The 19,966-nt window shown below is 40.1% G+C and overlaps 1 protein-coding gene across 5 annotated transcripts in view; it reads left to right on the top strand.

Annotated features, from left to right (window-relative positions):
• Positions 1–19,966, top strand: part of LOC136866438 (protein Son) — a 372,657-nt gene that overhangs the window by 224,724 nt on the left and 127,967 nt on the right. For 4 of the 5 annotated variants that reach the window (XM_067143378.2, XM_067143377.2, XM_067143382.2 and 1 more), the window contains exon 9: positions 17,085–17,195. The exons of the other annotated variant lie outside the window; for it this stretch is intronic. In XM_067143378.2, coding sequence (XP_066999479.2) covers positions 17,085–17,195 — 111 coding nt within the window. The remainder of the gene's footprint in view (positions 1–17,084; positions 17,196–19,966) is intronic. 5 annotated transcript variants of the gene reach the window in all.

Here is a 19,966-nt window from a genome sequence, read left to right as displayed (position 1 = left end):
TAGCCCACTTTCTGACTGTGTGTCATTACTTTGACCTTAGATGGTTAACCTCATGTTACCCAATGATGAAACTGCCACTGATTCACTTATTTTACGGTTGGAAGTTCCCCTTTGATATGAATCTTATATTTTCACTTTCATACTATGCACTCATTCCCATTTATTCCAAAATCAATCAGGAGACTAGAATTTCATTTTCTATTTATTTATTTTCTTTTCTTTTTGTTAGAGAAGTTGAGAATCAAGTTATTTTGCTTTTAAAAGAGTCATTGTCGTAATTACCAACACATCCTTTCAGGGTTGAAATGGGTCAACTTTTGTATACTTCTGAGAATATATTGTGATCATCGTCCTTCCCCATTTGCCAAACATATCCAGACCATCTTAATACTTCAGTGTTAGTAAATTTCTCTGCATTTATTCTGGCTCTGCTGTAATCATTTCTGAGATTATTATTATTATTATTATTATTATTATTATTATTATTATTATTATTATTATTATTATTATTATTGTTACCGTGTTTTAGCGGTAGGTAGAGGCGTAAGAAGGTGCGGGCGTGAATGGGTTTCAAACTACGGAATCAAAGTTAATGTAAAAGTAATTTAAAATTTAACTAGGTTATATTTTCTTTTCAAAAACAAAGCATTAACAGACATGGCAGGTACAATGTAGCAAAACAAGGGGAGATACAATATTTACAGGTTTTGGGCTTCACGCCCTGACTTCTGCGATCAGCTCAGTTTTACCACAAACACAAGTTTTAACAGAGGGGCAGAAAACCCCATTCATCCCTAGGAGCCCCTGGCTCCGAATTACACAGAAAAGCCTCCACGAGGCATATGACACTCCATTTTCAAAAGAGCGATCCGCTCTTAAAATTTAAGCCTCTCAAAGGCCAAACCAAACTCTACCTTCAAGCTGTCCTTTAAGGACGTATTCACAGGGGTAAAATACCCAACCTACAGAGGTCTATTACATGAAAAGAAGGTTGATTACATGACCTCTAAAATAACAATTTGAGAGGAGGCTAACCGCACTCCTGATACACTTTGATTTTTTAAAACCTACTTTGGCACTAGGCCGTTATTACAAGGGCTAATCCCATACTACAGAGGTGACTTAATAGCAATTTACATTACATTACGGAAGAATTGGTTGAGAAAATAAGTTCACCTTAAGACGATGTGAGTGGGAGCTCGAGAGGGTTAAGCACTCTCTATCCCGATATGTCGTTTTAAAATAGAATAGATACCAGTTGTTTTTACATTTTAGGAAAAGGTTACATGGTTGAACGCTTAGAACCCGCCCCGAAAGTTAAACTGCTGAGCAAGAAAAGAAAGAATTTATTAATCGGCCATTACCTTATTGTTGACCGCCGCCGAGGAAAGAGGCGCTCCCCGCCTCCTGCTATGTACTTAATACACTGAAAGATGGAACAGAAGTGGCCTGGAGACCCTAAAATCAGCAGTTTATATCCTCTCGCGGAAGATTCTAGGCGTTAGGGGAAAGAAAACACCCTCCTACAAAATTTTTATTGGCTAGGGAAAAGAAACCCCTACATAGAGGAAGAAGAAACACATTATTGGTGGAAAATTAATTAAAGAAATTCGGGATTGGCTAGATCCAAAATAAGGGGAAAAAGAGGGGTATACAGCCAACTTAAACAATGACAGAAAGAAATTTAACCAAGAACAAACTCTTGAAATAAAAATTTCTCCAACAAAATAGTTCTTTGACTCCGCACTAGGTCGCACTATTGTTGATCTTCAGTAGTGTCCTCTAGAAGAGAAAGTTCACACTTCTTACTTCAAGCGAGACAAAAACACATCAAAAGTGACACAGTTCAAAAACTCAAAATTTTCCACGTGGTGACATCTTCTGAGAAATTAGTAGATTAATAGAATAGATAAAGTTCAACCTTCCTCCAGAAGAGGAGTTTCAACTGGCGCAACTTTTAAATAAACGGTGTAGAGGTGTACCGCCCGGTACAGACCTCCCCCCCCAAAAGTTCCTCCAGGGGTGACACATGAAATCAGTTTGAAACAAGTTCCAAGTTATAAAGTGAATATGAAAATAGATTACAAGATTTTCAGAATGTTGTGTGATTCAGTTTCACAATTTGTTGTTGCAGGTGAAGTAAAGTCTTTCTGTTTTTAGAAGTTGAATTTCTGAAGATAAACTTTTAATACTTGAAGGTGATGAAAAATTTGGCAATGTCCACCAAATATGGTGTTGAATTCCCAAGTGTAATCATTACTTATGGTGACTGTCCATGTAGTTGATGTAGATTGAGTCGGATGGCCAGACCGGCCGTTGCAGCTTGCGTCCAACGGAGGCCGCTCGGACCCCTCAAGTACCCTGAGATACCGCTCGCCCGCACTATGAGGGGAGCAGAGGTGTTGAAGCACGCCGCGCCCGCGGTGAACAGATACAGGCTGCGGGCATGTAGCAGGTCGTGCGCCGCACATCAGCCTTGGCCGGGAGGAGAGCTCCGGCTCGCCGTGCACATGTCGTCCTCGCTGGAGAGGAGGGGGCCCATCCCCCTCCCCAGTCGCTGCACGGCGCTGCGCGGCTGCGGGGGCGCTGAAACATTAAAGCTAGGCGGCAGAATTGTGTTGGACAATCATTTTCTTTGAGGGTACAGGCTTGTAGAGAGAGTGAGGGGCCAGCGGCGTGCAGATATTCATGGTATTCATTAAGCCACTGTGTAGAGTGGAGCAGGAGACGGGAGCGTGGTAATGGCCGTGGCAAAGACAGGATGGCAGTTTAATGGGTCGGGGCAGGTTTCACAAACATGCTTACATAAGAAACAAAATCCTATAGAAGGGGCAGAATGCCTTAAAAGTGAAACACAAAAAAAAAAAAAATATAACCTTCATATCCTTTCAAAATAATATGAAGCAAGTTAACACAGAAATTACACCGGTTTCACCTGGGACAGGTGAACCCTAAATATCCTCTCGGTGGCTGGATTACTTAGCAATAAGGTAACCGGCGTAAGAAAATCGAGGATGATACAAGGCCCATGAAATCTGGGGGCAAGCTTGCCCGCGGGAACAAAATTTTTGACCATAACCAGGTCACCTACCTTCAAAGAGGTGGGTCTCCGTCCACGATCATACCTTTCCCTAACCTTTTCATGAGACACTTTAAGATTAGCTTTAGCCTTCTTCCAAAGATCTTTAATGTTGTCCGGATCTATTGTCTCGGGCAGAATGTCATTCAGAGACCAGAGGTTAGAGAGCGGCGTGTTGGGAACAAACTTGAACATTAAAGAAGCTGGAGTAAATTTGTGTGATTCATGGACCGCCGAATTCAAAGCAAAAGCTAACCAATGCAGGGACGTGTCCCACCTAGAATGATCTTCATGATGATAGGCAATAAGTGCGGACCTGAGATTACGGTTAACCCGTTCAGCCAGAGATGGTTGAGGGTAATAAGCGGAAGTAGTTACATGAGAGATGGACAAGTCAAAACAGAATTTACGAAATAAATTAGATGTAAAAGCCTTAGCATTATCAGATACAATGTATTGGCACGGACCAAAAGAAGCGAAAATAGAATTTAGGCAAGTAATGGTGGACTGAGCGGTAGCCAGCTTAGTCGGAAATAACCAAGAAAATCTGGTAAAACCATCTACACATACAAAGATGAATTTGTTGGCATTTCCCTTCGACTGGGGGAAGGGTCCTACATAATCAATATACAGGCGTTCCATGGGGCGCGACGCTTGATGCGAAGACAACAGGCCTACCTTGGTGGACATGGTGGGTTTACTAAGCAAACAAGATTTACAAGCTTTTACAAGTTCACGGATTTCACAGTCCATACCTTTCCAAATGAACATTTCACGAATTTTTTCACGGGTTTTAAAGATTCCAAGATGCCCTCCTAATGGGGTCTCATGATAATACTTGAAGATCATAGGCACAAGAACAGCTGGAACGACAACTTTCATCATCTTGTCATGCCTCGAAGGGCAACATAAAACACCATTCCTCAGAACATAAGGGACAACATGTTCCCCAGAAGAAAGGGTTTCCATTATCGGAGCCAGCGTCGGATCTTCACGTTGGTACTTCTCAATATCTCTAAAGAGCATGGGAGCATCTGTTAGGATGGCATTAACCTCAGATAGTATGGACTTGGAAGGTGATGAACTGTCGACAGGTTCATGGGTCTCGACGTCGTTAGAAAACATACGGCTGAGTCCATCAGCAACAACATTTTCAGTACCTCTGATATGTCGTACATCGAATTGGAAGGCAGAAATACGGATGGCCCAACGGGCTATACGACCTGTACGACGCGGCCTACCTAAGACCCAGCTTAAGGCTTGATTATCTGTCTCCAGATCGAATTTGACGTGTTCCAGATAGAGACGGAACTTTTCTAAGGCGAATAAGACTGCCAAACCTTCAAGCTCATATATGGAGTACTTTGCTTCTTGAGCTGACAATGTCCTAGACGCATAGGCGATGGGGCGCCTCCCTAGTTCAGTCTCTTGAAGAAGGACTGCAGCTACCGCCGACGACGACGCGTCGGTTTGGACGATGAATTTCTTCGAGAAATCCGGCATAGCAAGTACAGGGGCATTACAGAGAGCTAATTTAAGATCTTCGAAAGCGGCTTGTTGAGAAGGTCCCCACTCGAATTTGATGCCTTTCCTACGAAGAAGGTTTAAGGGCGCCGCTCTATTAGCGAAGTTAGGAATGAACTTCCTGAAGAAATTCACCATGCCAATGAACCTGGCGATACCTTTAATGTCCTTGGGAGGTTTAAAATCACGGATGGCCTGTGTTCTAGAATGATCGACTGCTACACCATCAGGTGACACAATATGCCCTAGGAATGACATAGAGGGCTTAGCAAAGGCAACCTTGGACAACTTAACAGTTAACCCAGCCTTACGAAGGCGATTGAGAACTTCTCGCAGATGATCTAGATGTTCTTCAAAGGTTTCGGAAAATACGACGACATCATCCAAGTAGTGATATAAGTACTCGAATTTGATGTCGGAGAAGACCCTATCTAGCAGCCTAGTGAGTACAGCTGCTCCCGTAGGGAGCCCGAAAGGCACGCGGTTGTATTCATATAAATTCCAGTCCGTGGCAAACGCTGTAAGATGTTTAGACTCTTCGGCTAGGGGAATTTGATTATAGGCCTGATTTAAGTCCAAGATGGTGAAGAACTTGGCCTTACGAAACCATGAAAAACAAGAATGAAGGTCGGGAAGGGGCACAGATTGCAACACCACCTTCCGATTGAGAGCCCTGTAATCAATGACAGGCCTGAAGCCTCCTTGGGGTTTCGGGACTAGAAAAATAGGCGAAGAATACGCTGACTTAGAGGGCCTAATAATACCATCCTTCAACATCTGATCGATGATTTCTTTCAGAGCCTTCATTTTAGGTGGAGATAGCCTATACGGTGGAAAACGGACAGGAATCGAATCCGTGACCTCAATTTTGTATTCAATAAGGTCAGTAACACCAAGAGTATCAGAGAACACCTCGGGAAACGACTGACACAGTTTCCGAATACTATCAGCCTGCTCCTCAGGTAGATGTCTAAGGTCTAACAACATCTCATCCTGGGTAGGCGAAATAGATGAACATGATGCAGAATTACACTTTAATAGAGGGATTTTACAATTAGAGGCAAATTTGAATGTGCACGACTTACTCTGAAGATCGAGCACCAGACCAGTGTGAGACATGAAGTCCGCTCCCAGTATGATGGGGCAAGACAAATGCTTGGCCACAAAGAATTTGATTTTCCATGTAAATTTAAAAACACGAATTTTGACATGTAAGGAGCCTAGAATTTCTAATGGAGATGAATTAGCCGAAACATATTTAACAGGAGATGAGTCATAGTCAGGGAGTTTACAAACAGATTTCAATTTAGAATACCAATCAGCCGAAATAATGGAACAAACGCTGCCTGAATCTAAGAGAGCTGTTATAGGCTCGTTATTCAACTCAATCCTAAGAAAAGGAACAGGTGCGGGGGTATCCGCCGCAATCCTAAGACACTCTCTGGGGCATTCAAAAAAAGAATTTGAAGATTGCTCATTCCCTGAATTCTCGACCCTTTTGCCCGGGGCTGAGCCTTGGAAAGCAGAATTAGTTGACTCAGCCGAAGCCGCTAGTCACTTTTTATTATTGGCATGGGTGGAATTTGCACCAGAGCAGGAGGGGGTGCTATTTGAGTTTGGGCAATTCTTGGCGATATGTGAGAAAGCCCCACATTTAAAGCAGCCTTGTGATGAACCAGCTCCATTCCTAGTCCCACTTGGCTTGATCAGTGGACACTTGTTGCGCAGATGGTCAGGCGACCCGCAAGCATAACATTTACGGAGATTGACTGGTCGGCGAGGTGGAGGCCGAGTGTTACTAAAGGAAGGCGGGGGTTCTTTCGCGACACGCAAAGAATCGGCGTATCTAACTCCTTCCGCTGAGACGGCCAATGCTTCAAGTTCAGAGAAGGTTTGCGGACACGCCGCGAAACACAAATATGACCTGTAGGATGGTGAAATACCTTCTACAATAGCCTGCACAATCTGATCTTCAGGAAAGTGCAGAGCAAACACCCTAGTGTAGAATTTGATATCTTGTATGAAATCAGCCAAGTTTTCATCCAAGCGCTGTACACGGTAATAGTACTTCTGAATCAGGGAGGACCTGGCCCTAGCCGGGATGAAGTTAGCTAGCAAATGGGCATGGAAATCCTCAATAGATGATTGCTCGGCAATGGCTCTTACGATTTTATCAGAGAGAATACCAATAGCATACGGATAGATAATTTGCAAAATTTGACATGGCGAAAGAGAAAAAACAAGAGCATGATCCTGAAATTCCACTAGAAATCTTAAAAATGAAATTACATCACTGGTGGTGTTGACGGAAAACTTAGAGATACCTCTAAGCAACATTGCCAATGGATGAGGCAAGCTACTGAACCCAGGTGACATAGTCGTTAAAGGTTTCAATGGCAAAGAAGTTAATTCAGAGCGGATGTTACCCAATGACGCACGGCGTTCAGATTCGTTGTTCGATGGGGCAGAGATAGTTTGAGCAGCAACGGTTATCCTATTGACTTCTCCCTGAGGAGGCTCTTCATCACTACCTACGTTCACTGTGGCGGGTTGATCAGTTTTGGGAGGAACTTCGCCGGTTAGCAATTGAGTAACCTTATTAGACAATTCAGAAATAGTTTCAAGGAGCGTATTAGCGTCCTTCCTCTGAACGTCATTCACCTTTAGAGACAACAGATCATTAACTCTATTTGCAAAGTGATACAGCCTGCCTTGCACACGCTTAATTTGATTAGGAGACGGATCGTTTTCATCAAAAAAGCTGACTACAGATGCTAGCCCAGTAATATTCTCGACGATCGTGGAAAGAGAATCATCAATTTCTTTCTCTCCCAAATTGGGGATGGAAATGGGCAAATCAAGGGACTCTCTAAGCTTGTTGGTGTCGATTGCAACCGTGCCTCCAGATTGAACGTTTCTGATAGTTAACTCGTATATCAACTCCTCTTTGCGCAAATAGTTAAGGAGGAGAACATCGCGAGGGCCGGGCATGATGACAGAACAATTTTGAAAAACTCAAAAAATTCCAGCAACTGAGACAATTGTTAGAGTTTGAATCAAAGCAATGTTTAGCCGTCAAAAGGGGCTAAATTGAGACCCATTCAACCACGCTCTGCTACCACTTGTTACCGTGTTTTAGCGGTAGGTAGAGGCGTAAGAAGGTGCGGGCGTGAATGGGTTTCAAACTACGGAATCAAAGTTAATGTAAAAGTAATTTAAAATTTAACTAGGTTATATTTTCTTTTCAAAAACAAAGCAATAACAGACATGGCAGGTACAATGTAGCAAAACAAGGGGAGATACAATATTTACAGGTTTTGGGCTTCACGCCCTGACTTCTGCGATCAGCTCAGTTTTACCACAAACACAAGTTTTAACAGAGGGGCAGAAAACCCCATTCATCCCTAGGAGCCCCTGGCTCCGAATTACACAGAAAAGCCTCCACGAGGCATATGACACTCCATTTTCAAAAGAGCGATCCGCTCTTAAAATTTAAGCCTCTCAAAGGCCAAACCAAACTCTACCTTCAAGCTGTCCTTTAAGGACGTATTCACAGGGGTAAAATACCCAACCTACAGAGGTCTATTACATGAAAAGAAGGTTGATTACATGACCTCTAAAATAACAATTTGAGAGGAGGCTAACCGCACTCCTGATACACTTTGATTTTTTAAAACCTACTTTGGCACTAGGCCGTTATTACAAGGGCTAATCCCATACTACAGAGGTGACTTAATAGCAATTTACATTACATTACGGAAGAATTGGTTGAGAAAATAAGTTCACCTTAAGACGATGTGAGTGGGAGCTCGAGAGGGTTAAGCACTCTCTATCCCGATATGTCGTTTTAAAATAGAATAGATACCAGTTGTTTTTACATTTTAGGAAAAGGTTACATGGTTGAACGCTTAGAACCCGCCCCGAAAGTTAAACTGCTGAGCAAGAAAAGAAAGAATTTATTAATCGGCCATTACCTTATTGTTGACCGCCGCCGAGGAAAGAGGCGCTCCCCGCCTCCTGCTATGTACTTAATACACTGAAAGATGGAACAGAAGTGGCCTGGAGACCCTAAAATCAGCAGTTTATATCCTCTCGCGGAAGATTCTAGGCGTTAGGGGAAAGAAAACACCCTCCTACAAAATTTTTATTGGCTAGGGAAAAGAAACCCCTACATAGAGGAAGAAGAAACACATTATTGGTGGAAAATTAATTAAAGAAATTCGGGATTAGCTAGATCCAAAATAAGGGGAAAAAGAGGGGTATACAGCCAACTTAAACAATGACAGAAAGAAATTTAACCAAGAACAAACTCTTGAAATAAAAATTTCTCCAACAAAATAGTTCTTTGACTCCGCACTAGGTCGCACTATTGTTGATCTTCAGTAGTGTCCTCTAGAAGAGAAAGTTCACACTTCTTACTTCAAGCGAGACAAAAACACATCAAAAGTGACACAGTTCAAAAACTCAAAATTTTCCACGTGGTGACATCTTCTGAGAAATTAGTAGATTAATAGAATAGATAAAGTTCAACCTTCCTCCAGAAAAGGAGTTTCAACTGGCGCAACTTTTAAATAAACGGTGTAGAGGTGTACCGCCCGGTACAATTATTATTATTATTATTATTATTATTATTATTATTATATACACTAGAGTCCCGTTAATCCGAACTAAAATATTCAATTTTTAAAAAAAATCTTCTTATGAAATGAAAAAAAAACATATTATAGAATGAAGATTTACTTGCATTTTATTAGTCATATTTTGTTAGAATAACTTAATGTAAACATAATTACACATCATAAACCATTTATCACTAATCGTTTATCTTTACAAAGTTTGTTAGTTTCTTTTGCCGTAGTGATTTGTAACCTACTCGAAGATGCAGTGTTAAACCAGCGTCTCATAAACATCACATCATTGGGCGTAGCAATGGAGTGTTGCTCGACGTAGCATACGGCAAGTTCTAAGGCGACCGCGGCATCTGAATGTGACTGGTCTTCTTCGTCGTCACTCTATTCCTCATCAACTCCAGATTCTTTCTCCACCACAGCTACAATTTCTTGGTCTGTTTGTAATTGATGACCATCAGCTTCCATCCACTCGCTAATTTCATTTTAATTGTCGTTTTCTCCTCTACGGGTTCTTAACTACCCTACTGTAATTTTACACAGTATTTTATTAATGTAACTGCTAAAGAATGGACATATCAAATTACAGTATATCCATATATTCCATATATTCATATATCCATGTGTGTTCAAATGATGCTAGTATGAAGCAACCGAGCTCGATAGCTGCAGTCGCTTATGTGCGGTCAGTATCCAGTAATCGGGAGATAGTGGGTTTGAGCCCCACCGTCGGCAGCCCTGAAGATGGTTTTCCATGGTTTCCCATTTTCACACGAGGCAAATGCTGGGGCTGTACCTTAATTAAGACCACGGCCGTTTCCTTCCACTTCCTAGGCTTTTCCTATCTCATCGTCGCCATAAGACCTATCTGTGTTGGTGCGACGTAAAGCAAATAGCAAAAAAAAAAAAGTATGAAGCAGCCACAATAGCTTTATCACTGACTGTAATGAAGTCTTCAAGTTATGTTTCCACAAGGCAGTTGGGACAATGAAATAGATGCTCAGGATTTTAAATTACACCATAGTCGCAATCAGCATTCTGTGCATAACTATCTTTTGAATGTAGCCTCAGTTCTAGGCATTCCAGTTCTTATCCTATTAAGGGTCCTCCAGACAGGCTAAGATTGTGAGGTGTGTGCAGTAGTTCTTCTGTTGGCCACTTCCTGTTGGATAGCATGCACTGTTCCTGCCAGTATTGATTCCTATGAATGCTTGGTGTGGCTGAGGTTGCCCTGTTGTTATTATTGAAATTCATCCGTGATCTGAGGTGCTGTTGTACTATTTCATTACAATAGAGTCTGACTCATTGGCTGAGCGGTCGGCGTACTGGCCTTCGGTTCAGAGGGTCCCGGATTCGATTCCCGGCCGGGTCGGGGATTTTAACCTTAATTTGTTAATTCCAATGGCACGGGGGCTGGGTGTATGTGTTGTCTTCATCATCATTTCATCCTCATCATGATGCACAGGTCGCCTAAGGGCGTCAAATAGAAAGACCTGCACGTGGCGAGCCGAACCCTTCCTGGGATATCCCGGCACTAAAAGCCATACGACATTTCATTTCATTACAATAGAGAAGATGATGGTTGTCTATCCATTGTTTGAGTTTCTCAGTTTCTAATGGTTCTTGGTGTGGGTTATTATAGTTGCATTTTAGTCCGTTAACCATGGGCAAGAGCTGAGTGGTCTAGTAAGTGGTAATTATTAGTCGTGTCCTGTCCGTTAATCATGGGCAACGGCTTAGTGGTCTAGTAAGTGGTAATGAGAGTTATGATATCAGTTGCCATAAAATGGGGGAGGAGGGGACATCTCGGACGTATTTTGAGTCATATCCCTCGTTGTGCTCGTACAAGCCACTGGCAGTCCCTAACCCATTAGAGGAGAAATTCTCGCTGGGACTATGTGTAAGTAGGTCAGCATTCTGCTTCACAGAATTTACGTTTTAAGCAAGCCTCGGACCTCTGGGAGTAACGGGGTCCCACTTCCATTTGACAGGTGAGAGACTCCTTGGAAACAACTTGGCGAACGAAATGGGATTTGGTGGGTAGCTATCAATATTAATGGGGCTTATGGAAGAAAGAAAGTAGAACTGGCTGAAAAGTATCCTAATCAGGTGTTAAAAAGGAAATGGCAGAGTGTGGGATAGGACTGTTCATCAGGAGTACTATTGCACGCATCATAGTTTCTGTAACACACATATTAAGCAAATGATGTGGATGGATTTGGCAGTTGGAGGAATTAGGACAAGAATTGTCTCAAGCAGTTCAACATGTGAGGGCGCAGATAAGGATGAAGTTGACTTTATGAAGCACTGTGTGACATTGTAGCCAGGGTCAACAGCAAGGTTAGGATAGTGCTAATAAGCGATTTCAGTTTGAGAGTTGGAATTAGAACTGAAGGACATGAAAACGTGATGAGTAAATGTAGGGAAGATGATATTATTATTATTATTATTATTATTATTATTATTATTATTATTATTATTATTATTGTTGTTGTTGTTGTTGTTGTTGTTGTTGTTGTTGTTGTTGTTGTTGTTGTTGTTGTTGTTGTTGTTGTTGTTGTTGTTGTTGTTGTTGTTGTTGTTGTTGTTGTTATTATTATTATTATTATTATTATTATTATTATTATTATTATTATTATGCGTATGGAATTTACAGAATAGACAAGTATATACAATATTATATAAAAGAAAAACCTGCAAAGAATACATGGTAAGTAGGGAACAATTACACATGGATATCTAAATTGTTTATCCACTGCACTAGGGATACTGAGACATCAGCAAAGTCTTTTCTGTCTCCACCATAAGCACGCAGAGGGCATTCGTTCATTATATGATGCAGGGTCTGGATTAAAGCACCACAATCACACGCTGGAGAGTCCCTGAAGATATGGAAGCTAATAGCAATGGGAAGCATTTACTGGATTTCTGTGCTAGTATGGGATTAGCAGTTACGAATACATTCTTTAAGCACAAAGATATTCACTGCTGCACATGGGAGGGTAGGAGTTCTAGATCCATAAATACTATATCGTTACCAACTTTGAATTCAGAAAATCTGTTAGGAAAGTGCAGGTATTCCAGGGATTTTTTCGATGGTACAAACCAGTATGTGATGTGCCTTGAACCAGTTACCTCTTTGTGTAGGATGGAGAAAGTGAAATCTCTCCACAGATGAATAAGAGTGGCAAGTGCAAGAAAATTAGACAGAAGTACATGGATAGTAAAAAGTTCCAAACAGTAGACAGTGAACAGGTTCACGATACTGAAAGAGAATGGGTAGCATACAGGGATGCTGTTGTAGGAACTGAAAGGGAATGCTTAGGAAGTACTCTGTGTAAAGATGGGAAAAGCGAATATCTTGGTGGAATGATGAAGTGAGAGCAGCTCGTAAACGTAAAAAGAAGGCTTATCAGAAATGGCTCCAAACAAGGACTGGTGCAGACAGGGAATTGTACATAGGTGAGAGAAACAGAGTGAATCCAAGAAGTCATGGGAAGATTTTGGTAATAACCTAGAAAGGTTATGTCATACGGCAGGTAAACCTTTCTGAACAGTAATAAAGAATCTTAGAAAGGGAGGGAAAAGGGAAATGAATAGTGTTTCGTGCAAATCGGGTGAACTCATAGTAGATCCCATGTAATCACTGGACAGGTGGAAATCTTCTTAACGTAAAAGGAAATCTCTCTGTTGATGTCATGAACAGTCAAGCTCATGGGGAGGAGGAGGATGGTAAATAACCTCCAGTGTTATAAAGCAGCAGGAATAGATGAAACTGGACCTGAAATGGTGAAATATAGTGGAGACAGGGATGATATGGCTTCATAGGGTAATAAAAATAGCATCCATTGTTATTAAGGTACCTTCTGAATGGACAAAAGCAGTAATTGCACCTTTCTATAAGCAAGGGAACAGGAAGAATTGCAGCAACTATTGAGGTATTTCATTGATCAGTATACCAGGCAAGGTGTTCACTGGGATTTAGGAACGGAGTGTGCAATCAGTGGTTGAGAGTAAGTTGGATGAAAACCAGTGTGGTTTCAGACCACAGAGTGACGGTCAGGATCAAATTTTCAGTATGTGCCACATAACTGAAAATTGTTACAAGAGGAATAGACAATTATGTTTATGTTTCGTAGATCTACAGAAGGCATATAGCAGAGTACTGTGCTTAAAGAATCTATACTGGGAGATTATGGGATTAAGGTTAGATTATTAAAAGCAGTCAAAGGTATTTTTGCAGACAATTGGGCTGCAGAAAGAATTTATAGTAGAATGAGTTCTGGGTTCAAGATCTTTACAGGGGTTAAACAAGGCTGTAAACTTTTACCTTTGCTGTTCATAGTTTACATGGATCATCTAGTGATATGTATAAAATTTCAGGGAGAAATTAAGTGAGGTGAAAATATACCAAGAAGTTTGGTTTATGCCGATGACTGGGTGTTTATGGCAGTCTCTGCTGTAAATCTGTAGTCTAATATCTTGGAACTTGAAAATAGGTGCAATGCGTATGGTAAGTAAATTAGCCTTTCCAAGACTACAGTGATGTCATTAGGGAAAAAAACCTAAGAGAATTGAATGTCAGGTTGGGAATACAAAACTGGAACTGGTAGATAATTTCTAGTATATAGGATGTGTATTCTCCCAGGATGGTAATATAGTATGTGAGATTGAATCAGAATGCAGCAAAGCTAATGCAGTGAGCTCTCAGTTGCGATCATCAATATTCTGTAAGAAAGAAGTCAGCTCCTGGGCAAAACTATCTTTACACTGGTCTGTTTTCAAACCGACTTTCGTTTATGGGACCATCCCCGTGGTGTAGGGGTAGTGTGCCTGCCTCTTACCCGGAGGCCCTGGATTCGATTCCCGGCCAGGTCAGGGATTTTTACCTGGACCAGAGAGCTGGTTCAAGGTCCACTCAGCGTACGTAATTAGAATTGAGGGGCTATCTGGCAGTGAGATAGCGGCCCTGATGTATAAAGTCAAGAATAACAGCCGAGAGGATTCGTTTTGCTGACCACACAACACCTCGTAATCTGCAGGTCTTCGGGCTGAGCAGTGGTCGCTTGGTAGGCCAAGGCCCTTCAAGGGCTGTAGTGCCATGGGGTTTGGTTTTGGATATTTTGTGTGTGTGTGTGTGTGTGTGTGTGTGTGTGTGTGTGTGTGTGTGTGTGTGTGTGTGTGTGTGTGTGTGTGTGTGTGTGTGTGTGTGTGTGTGTGTGTGTGTGTGTGTGTGTGTGTGTGTGTGTGTGTGTGTGTGTGTGTGTGTGTGTGTGTGTGTGTGTGTGTGTGTGTGTGTGTGTGTGTGTGTGTGTGTGTGTGTGTGTGTGTGTGTGTGTGTGTGTGTGTGTGTGTGAAAGCTGGGTGGACTCAGGTTATCTTATTCAGATGTTAGAAGTAACGGACATGAACTTATCGTGAATTATTGCTGGTACAAATTGGTGGAAACAATGCCGGGAGGGTACTCGGAATGAGGAGGTAAAGGCTAATTTAGGAATGGACTTGATTGATGAAGCTGTACACATAAATCGGCTTCGGTGGTGTTGTCATGTAAGATGAATGAAGGAGGATAGGTTACCCAAGAAAATAATGGACTCGGTCATGGAACGTAAGAGAAGTAGACGGAGAGATGGTAATTGTTAAACTCGGTTTCTAATGATTCAAGAATAATATGGAACTAAATGAGACCACAGAGCTAGTTACAAACGGAGGATTGTGGAAGCATTTAATAAATTCACAGAGGCTTGCAAACTAAATGCTGAAAAGCATAACAGTCTATAATGAAGACATGTACTGTATATTATTATTTAATTGTAATATTATTATAAAAGTTATGATCTCTGCTCAATAGCTCATATTTTTGGGCCTTCATAGCTTTTTCTTTTGCTAGTCGTTTAACATCGCGCTAACACATCAAAGGTTTTCAGTGATGGAAGGATGGGAAAGGGCGACAATTGAGAAGGCAGCGGCTGTGGCCTTAATTAAGGAGCAGCCCCCTTCATACCTTGAAACTGGTCTTAAATATGTATCAGTGGCAAAATTTGAACCTGCTTCCTTGACTTCAGCTTTCCTTATACTTGTACTATGGATATAGGATCCTGGTTTTTATGTATATTTGTTCAGTTTCCATTACATATGTCTGTATACAGTAGGTATGTTAGACTGATCACACAAATAGTTTAATGGGACTGGTGAATTACATAAGTTCAGATTATATAAAGTCCAGGTAACTTTTGTAGGCAGTAGAAAAGATAAATCAAATAATTATGGATTGAAGCACAGAACTGATTGATATCTATTATTACACAAAAATTGATAAATCAAAAAAACTTCAGAAGATAACTGCTGAGAATGTACAATAGAAAAATAAAGATTTAAGAGTACTGATTTATACAATTATTACTGATATGGGGCAAAATGCTGATGTTTTGACTAGAGGTTGTAAAATTTCAGGAGAAATGCTTCACTTTGAACTGTCTTATTCTAATATGTTATTGCACCCTAGTAGCTCAATGACTTCATCACTAATTTCTCATCAAGGTGGTTTGGTTCAGATGAATTCATATATCTTATTGCTATTACCAAGCTCATGATGGTGGTTGCTTTTTAAATTACATTTTGGCTCACATGGCACCGATACAGATAGGTCTTATGGTGATGATCAAGGGCTAGGAGTGGGAAGGAAGCGACCATAGCCTTGATTAAGATACAGCCCCAGTATTTATCTGGTGTGAAAGTGGGAAACCATGCAAGACCTAATGATAGTTAGCTGTAGTGGTTTTTCTCTTAGACTCTAGTAATCCTCCCTTGCAACAAGTCAGTAATTTCTTACATCATTCACATCCCACAATAGACTGTTTTGCCATCTTGTATCTTAATAAGATAACTCTCACTGCCATTCAGATTTGTGGCTTGTCATTTAGTTTGGTGACATACTATCAATCTTATCAGTTTGTGTGATCCTACCAAGAATCAAAACTTACTCAGGATCACAGAGATGCAGTAGTCTCAAAACTTCCAGATCATGAAGGGGGGAAAAAATCAGCATTGAAGTTTTAAGGTGAAATTTTCCAATCCAATACTCCCTCTGTTGCAGTAAATAGAAAATCAGTATAACCAGGATTAATAAACATATTCAATGCACTTATGTTTAAAACATTTCAAAACAAGTACGGATTTTATTTTCTTGTAGATGAAAATTCTTTATGAAGAATATTTTCTTAATACGTATTATGGAGATCTATCCTTTGGAACTGTACATTTTGGTTTATCTGTTTAATGAATTATTTATTTATGGTGGTAACTTTTGTTTTTTGAGTGTGTGAATGGACACTGGCATTGTTGGAAATTGGTCCTGCCTGTAGCTATACAGAATCTACTTTGTTTTAAGGTTTTATCTTCTTCTCTTACTGAACATCAGTGGCCATGGAAAGATCATGGAGTTTTCAAGGATAAAACTGATGTGAAGCAAGGACGATACATTCATATCTTTGTAACTTCTGAAGTAGATAGTGAGGGTGATTTTGGTGTTGTTAAATATTGTGTGGAATGAGTTTCACTAGCAAAGCTCATGTTCTACCTTCTGTCATCCAATCTTGTAGTTATTGCAAAAATACTGTGTGCCTTCATGACCCTCTATTCACAGCTGTCACTGTAACCTCACTTTCTGTTGTACTTATCTTGAAATCATTTAATACTGACTCTAATCATTATCTCCAAGGTCCTCTTCTGCTCCTTGTACCACCTGTACTTTATAATGAACAAAACTAAACTTAGATATACTGATACAACAATCTTCACATTTTTGCAGAAGCCGGAAAATTTTTCAAACAGTTTTGTGTGTTTTATTTCAGGGACTGGATATTGGATCTATTGTATCACAACGCCTTACAGCCATGAGAAAGCTTCAAGAAAATCCCAATGATTCACAAGCATTAACAGAAATGTATCAAGCTCAGAAAGATGTAAGTTATTACATTTTTCTTTATTGAGTATTTTTAAAAGAAGTATATTGCAGTTTAAGAGGCTGCTTGGCTGAGGTGGAAAGGCATACGTGATTTATCCGGGACGATATGGGTTCGATTTCCTGTCAGGAAGTTGAAAAATTTAAGAAAGGAGATTTCAACTTCCAGATGTACACATGACCTTGAGGTTCACTCAGCTTACACGAAAAATGAGTACCAGGTTAATTTGTGGGGGCAAAGGCGGCCGGGCTAACCACTCTACCCCACCAACTGCCAAGGCTACGAATAGTGGAAGCCCTTATCTTCCACCCCTCCAAGGGTCTTCATGGTCTGTTCAAAGATGACTTTGCTTTTGCATTTTTATGCTGCACTTTAAGATAATAGAGAATTATCTTCAAAAAGGTCATTCAAACTTAAAAATTGTAAACCAAACTTCCTCACATTAAAAAGAACTTACATTTAATCTATACTAATATAAAGAGAGGAAGTGTGTGAGTTTATTTCTTCTTCTTATTATTATTATTATTCTCCTTCTATTTCTGATTCTCTCTGGGTAGGGTAGAGTATCAAAGCCCTCCACCTTGCTCTCCCCCTTTCCACCTCCGTTTCTAGCACTATATTGCTATTGACTCCTCTTGTTTCTATGAAGTCCATTGCAGAGTTTTCTATTTTATTCTAGGCCATCTGCTAGGCTTCTTCACAATCCCTCTACCCATGAATGTTCTCTTTGGAATTCTCTCCTCATCATGTGACCAAACCATTTCATCTTTGCTATGTCATTCTTTTCTTGAATGAGTATAAAACCTTCTTGCATTTCATTGCGACATCCTTTTTCCATACAATGTCTCTCACACACTGTTAGAAACTTGTAGATTGCTGTATTCTTAAATTAATTTCTCCATCCGTATTCCCATTCAGTGAAATCTTGCTGCCCAGATATTTAAAATCTTTCACATATTCAAGAGGTTCATTTCCTATTCTTATTGCTCCCCTGTCTGTTCTCTTACCTTGTATTATGAGCAAAATCTTTGCTTTTCACAGCACTAATCTTCATTCCAAAATTTCTTATCTCCTCATTCCATAAATCAACTTGTGTCTGTCCTTCCTCTTCATTATCTCCCCATATAATGCTATTACCATATACATTGTTTCATTCCCAGTCTACACCTCGGTTAAAGTTTTCCATACCAAATGCCTTGAGACACTGTCATATGCCTTTTCCGTATCTAGAAAAGTCATTACCATGTCCATTCCATATTCCCAATACTTTTCCATCATTTGACATAATGAACATTTTGGGTCAAATGCAGACCTCCCTCTTCTGAATTCCTGCTGGTTTTCTGCAAGTTTTCCCTTTACTCTGTCTCTTATTTGGTTATCCAAGATTCTTTTCAGGATTTTAGCTGTATGAGGGAATCAGCGTCAGTCCTCTGTAGTTTTCATGTTACTTCTTGCCTCCTTTTTTAAGATGGGTATAATGACTTCTTTTGTCCACTCTTTTGGAACAGTCTTTTCTCTCCATATCACTGAAGAGTCTGTACAACCTCTGTAGACCAATTGCTCCTGCTGCTGTTATAATTTACTGTATATAGTGACCTCATCAGTTCCAGTTGCTTTGCCATGACTCATCCCTTTTGTGGCCCATTCAGTCTCTGCCATGTACATATCATTTTCCTTATCTTCTGCTTGCATTGAATCCAATACTTGGATTTCTCCTTTTTGTTCAGGAGTAATTTGTACGTTTTAAAACTCCTTGATGTATCTTTCCTATCTCTGCTATATATTCTGCTACTGTGTCATCACTTCTTCATGTTCATTTTTATTTGTATATATATGGAGGTAATCTCAGGAATCACTCAACCAATTTCAGTAATTCTTTCACCATTAGAAAGCTTATTTCATTCTGATTATTACAGGCTATGTATGTATCTGTAGTGGAAAAGTGAAAAGGCATACTTTAGTAATTTTATAGGAGAGCATTTCACAGTTGGAAGTGTTTTGCAAGATCCTGTTGGAGGAATATTACAGCGGAATGTTGTTTTACTGCCACCTGTAACATTAATAGTTGAAATGTCTTGTGTCCCCAGTAAGATACAAATTTACAACAAGCATAAATTGACACAAGTTTGATAAACTGATATAACTTGAAAACAATATTCTCTCACCCATGGGTAAATAATGCAAGTATCGAGCTCGAATTATTATTATTATTATTATTATTACTACTACTACTTGTGATATACATTCACTTATTAGTATCATTATTAGTTTACGATCGCATTATTTGTGAGGTTATGTCATGAACATTTGTTGTATATAGATTTTTATATGAGTTTAGTTAATGTAAGAACCTGTATATAATTTATTATTACCTGTATACAGTAAAACCTTGTAATTATCCGTAATTCAAAGTCGTTGGGATTTAACAATCGTACTTTGAATTATGTGATTTCGAATTAACCACCAATGCGTTACTGCATTACAAAATATACTGAGACCCGTTATTGCATGCAGTTAACCTTGATTCACAGTTTAAACCTTTCAAATGCCTTGAAAAAGAAAACTATTTCCAAAATGTATCCAGGAAGGTGCATTTACAATATTCAAATAATGCACTTGGATAACTCACTGACAAACATAACCTCACGCATCGAAAGAAAGGAAAAAAAAAAAAAGCATGATTCAAAGGCGAGGAGAAATCTATGCTGGCTCCAATGTGCAAGTGCTTTATTCATTGGATTACTATACTGTATGCATCTTAGATGCCTTGT

This window comes from Anabrus simplex, chromosome 3 (genome assembly GCF_040414725.1).
Source record: "Anabrus simplex isolate iqAnaSimp1 chromosome 3, ASM4041472v1, whole genome shotgun sequence".
NCBI classification, from domain to species: domain Eukaryota; kingdom Metazoa; phylum Arthropoda; class Insecta; order Orthoptera; family Tettigoniidae; genus Anabrus; species Anabrus simplex.
The sequence above is the reverse complement of the archived record's forward strand: the minus strand, read 5'-3'. Positions and strand labels throughout refer to the sequence as shown.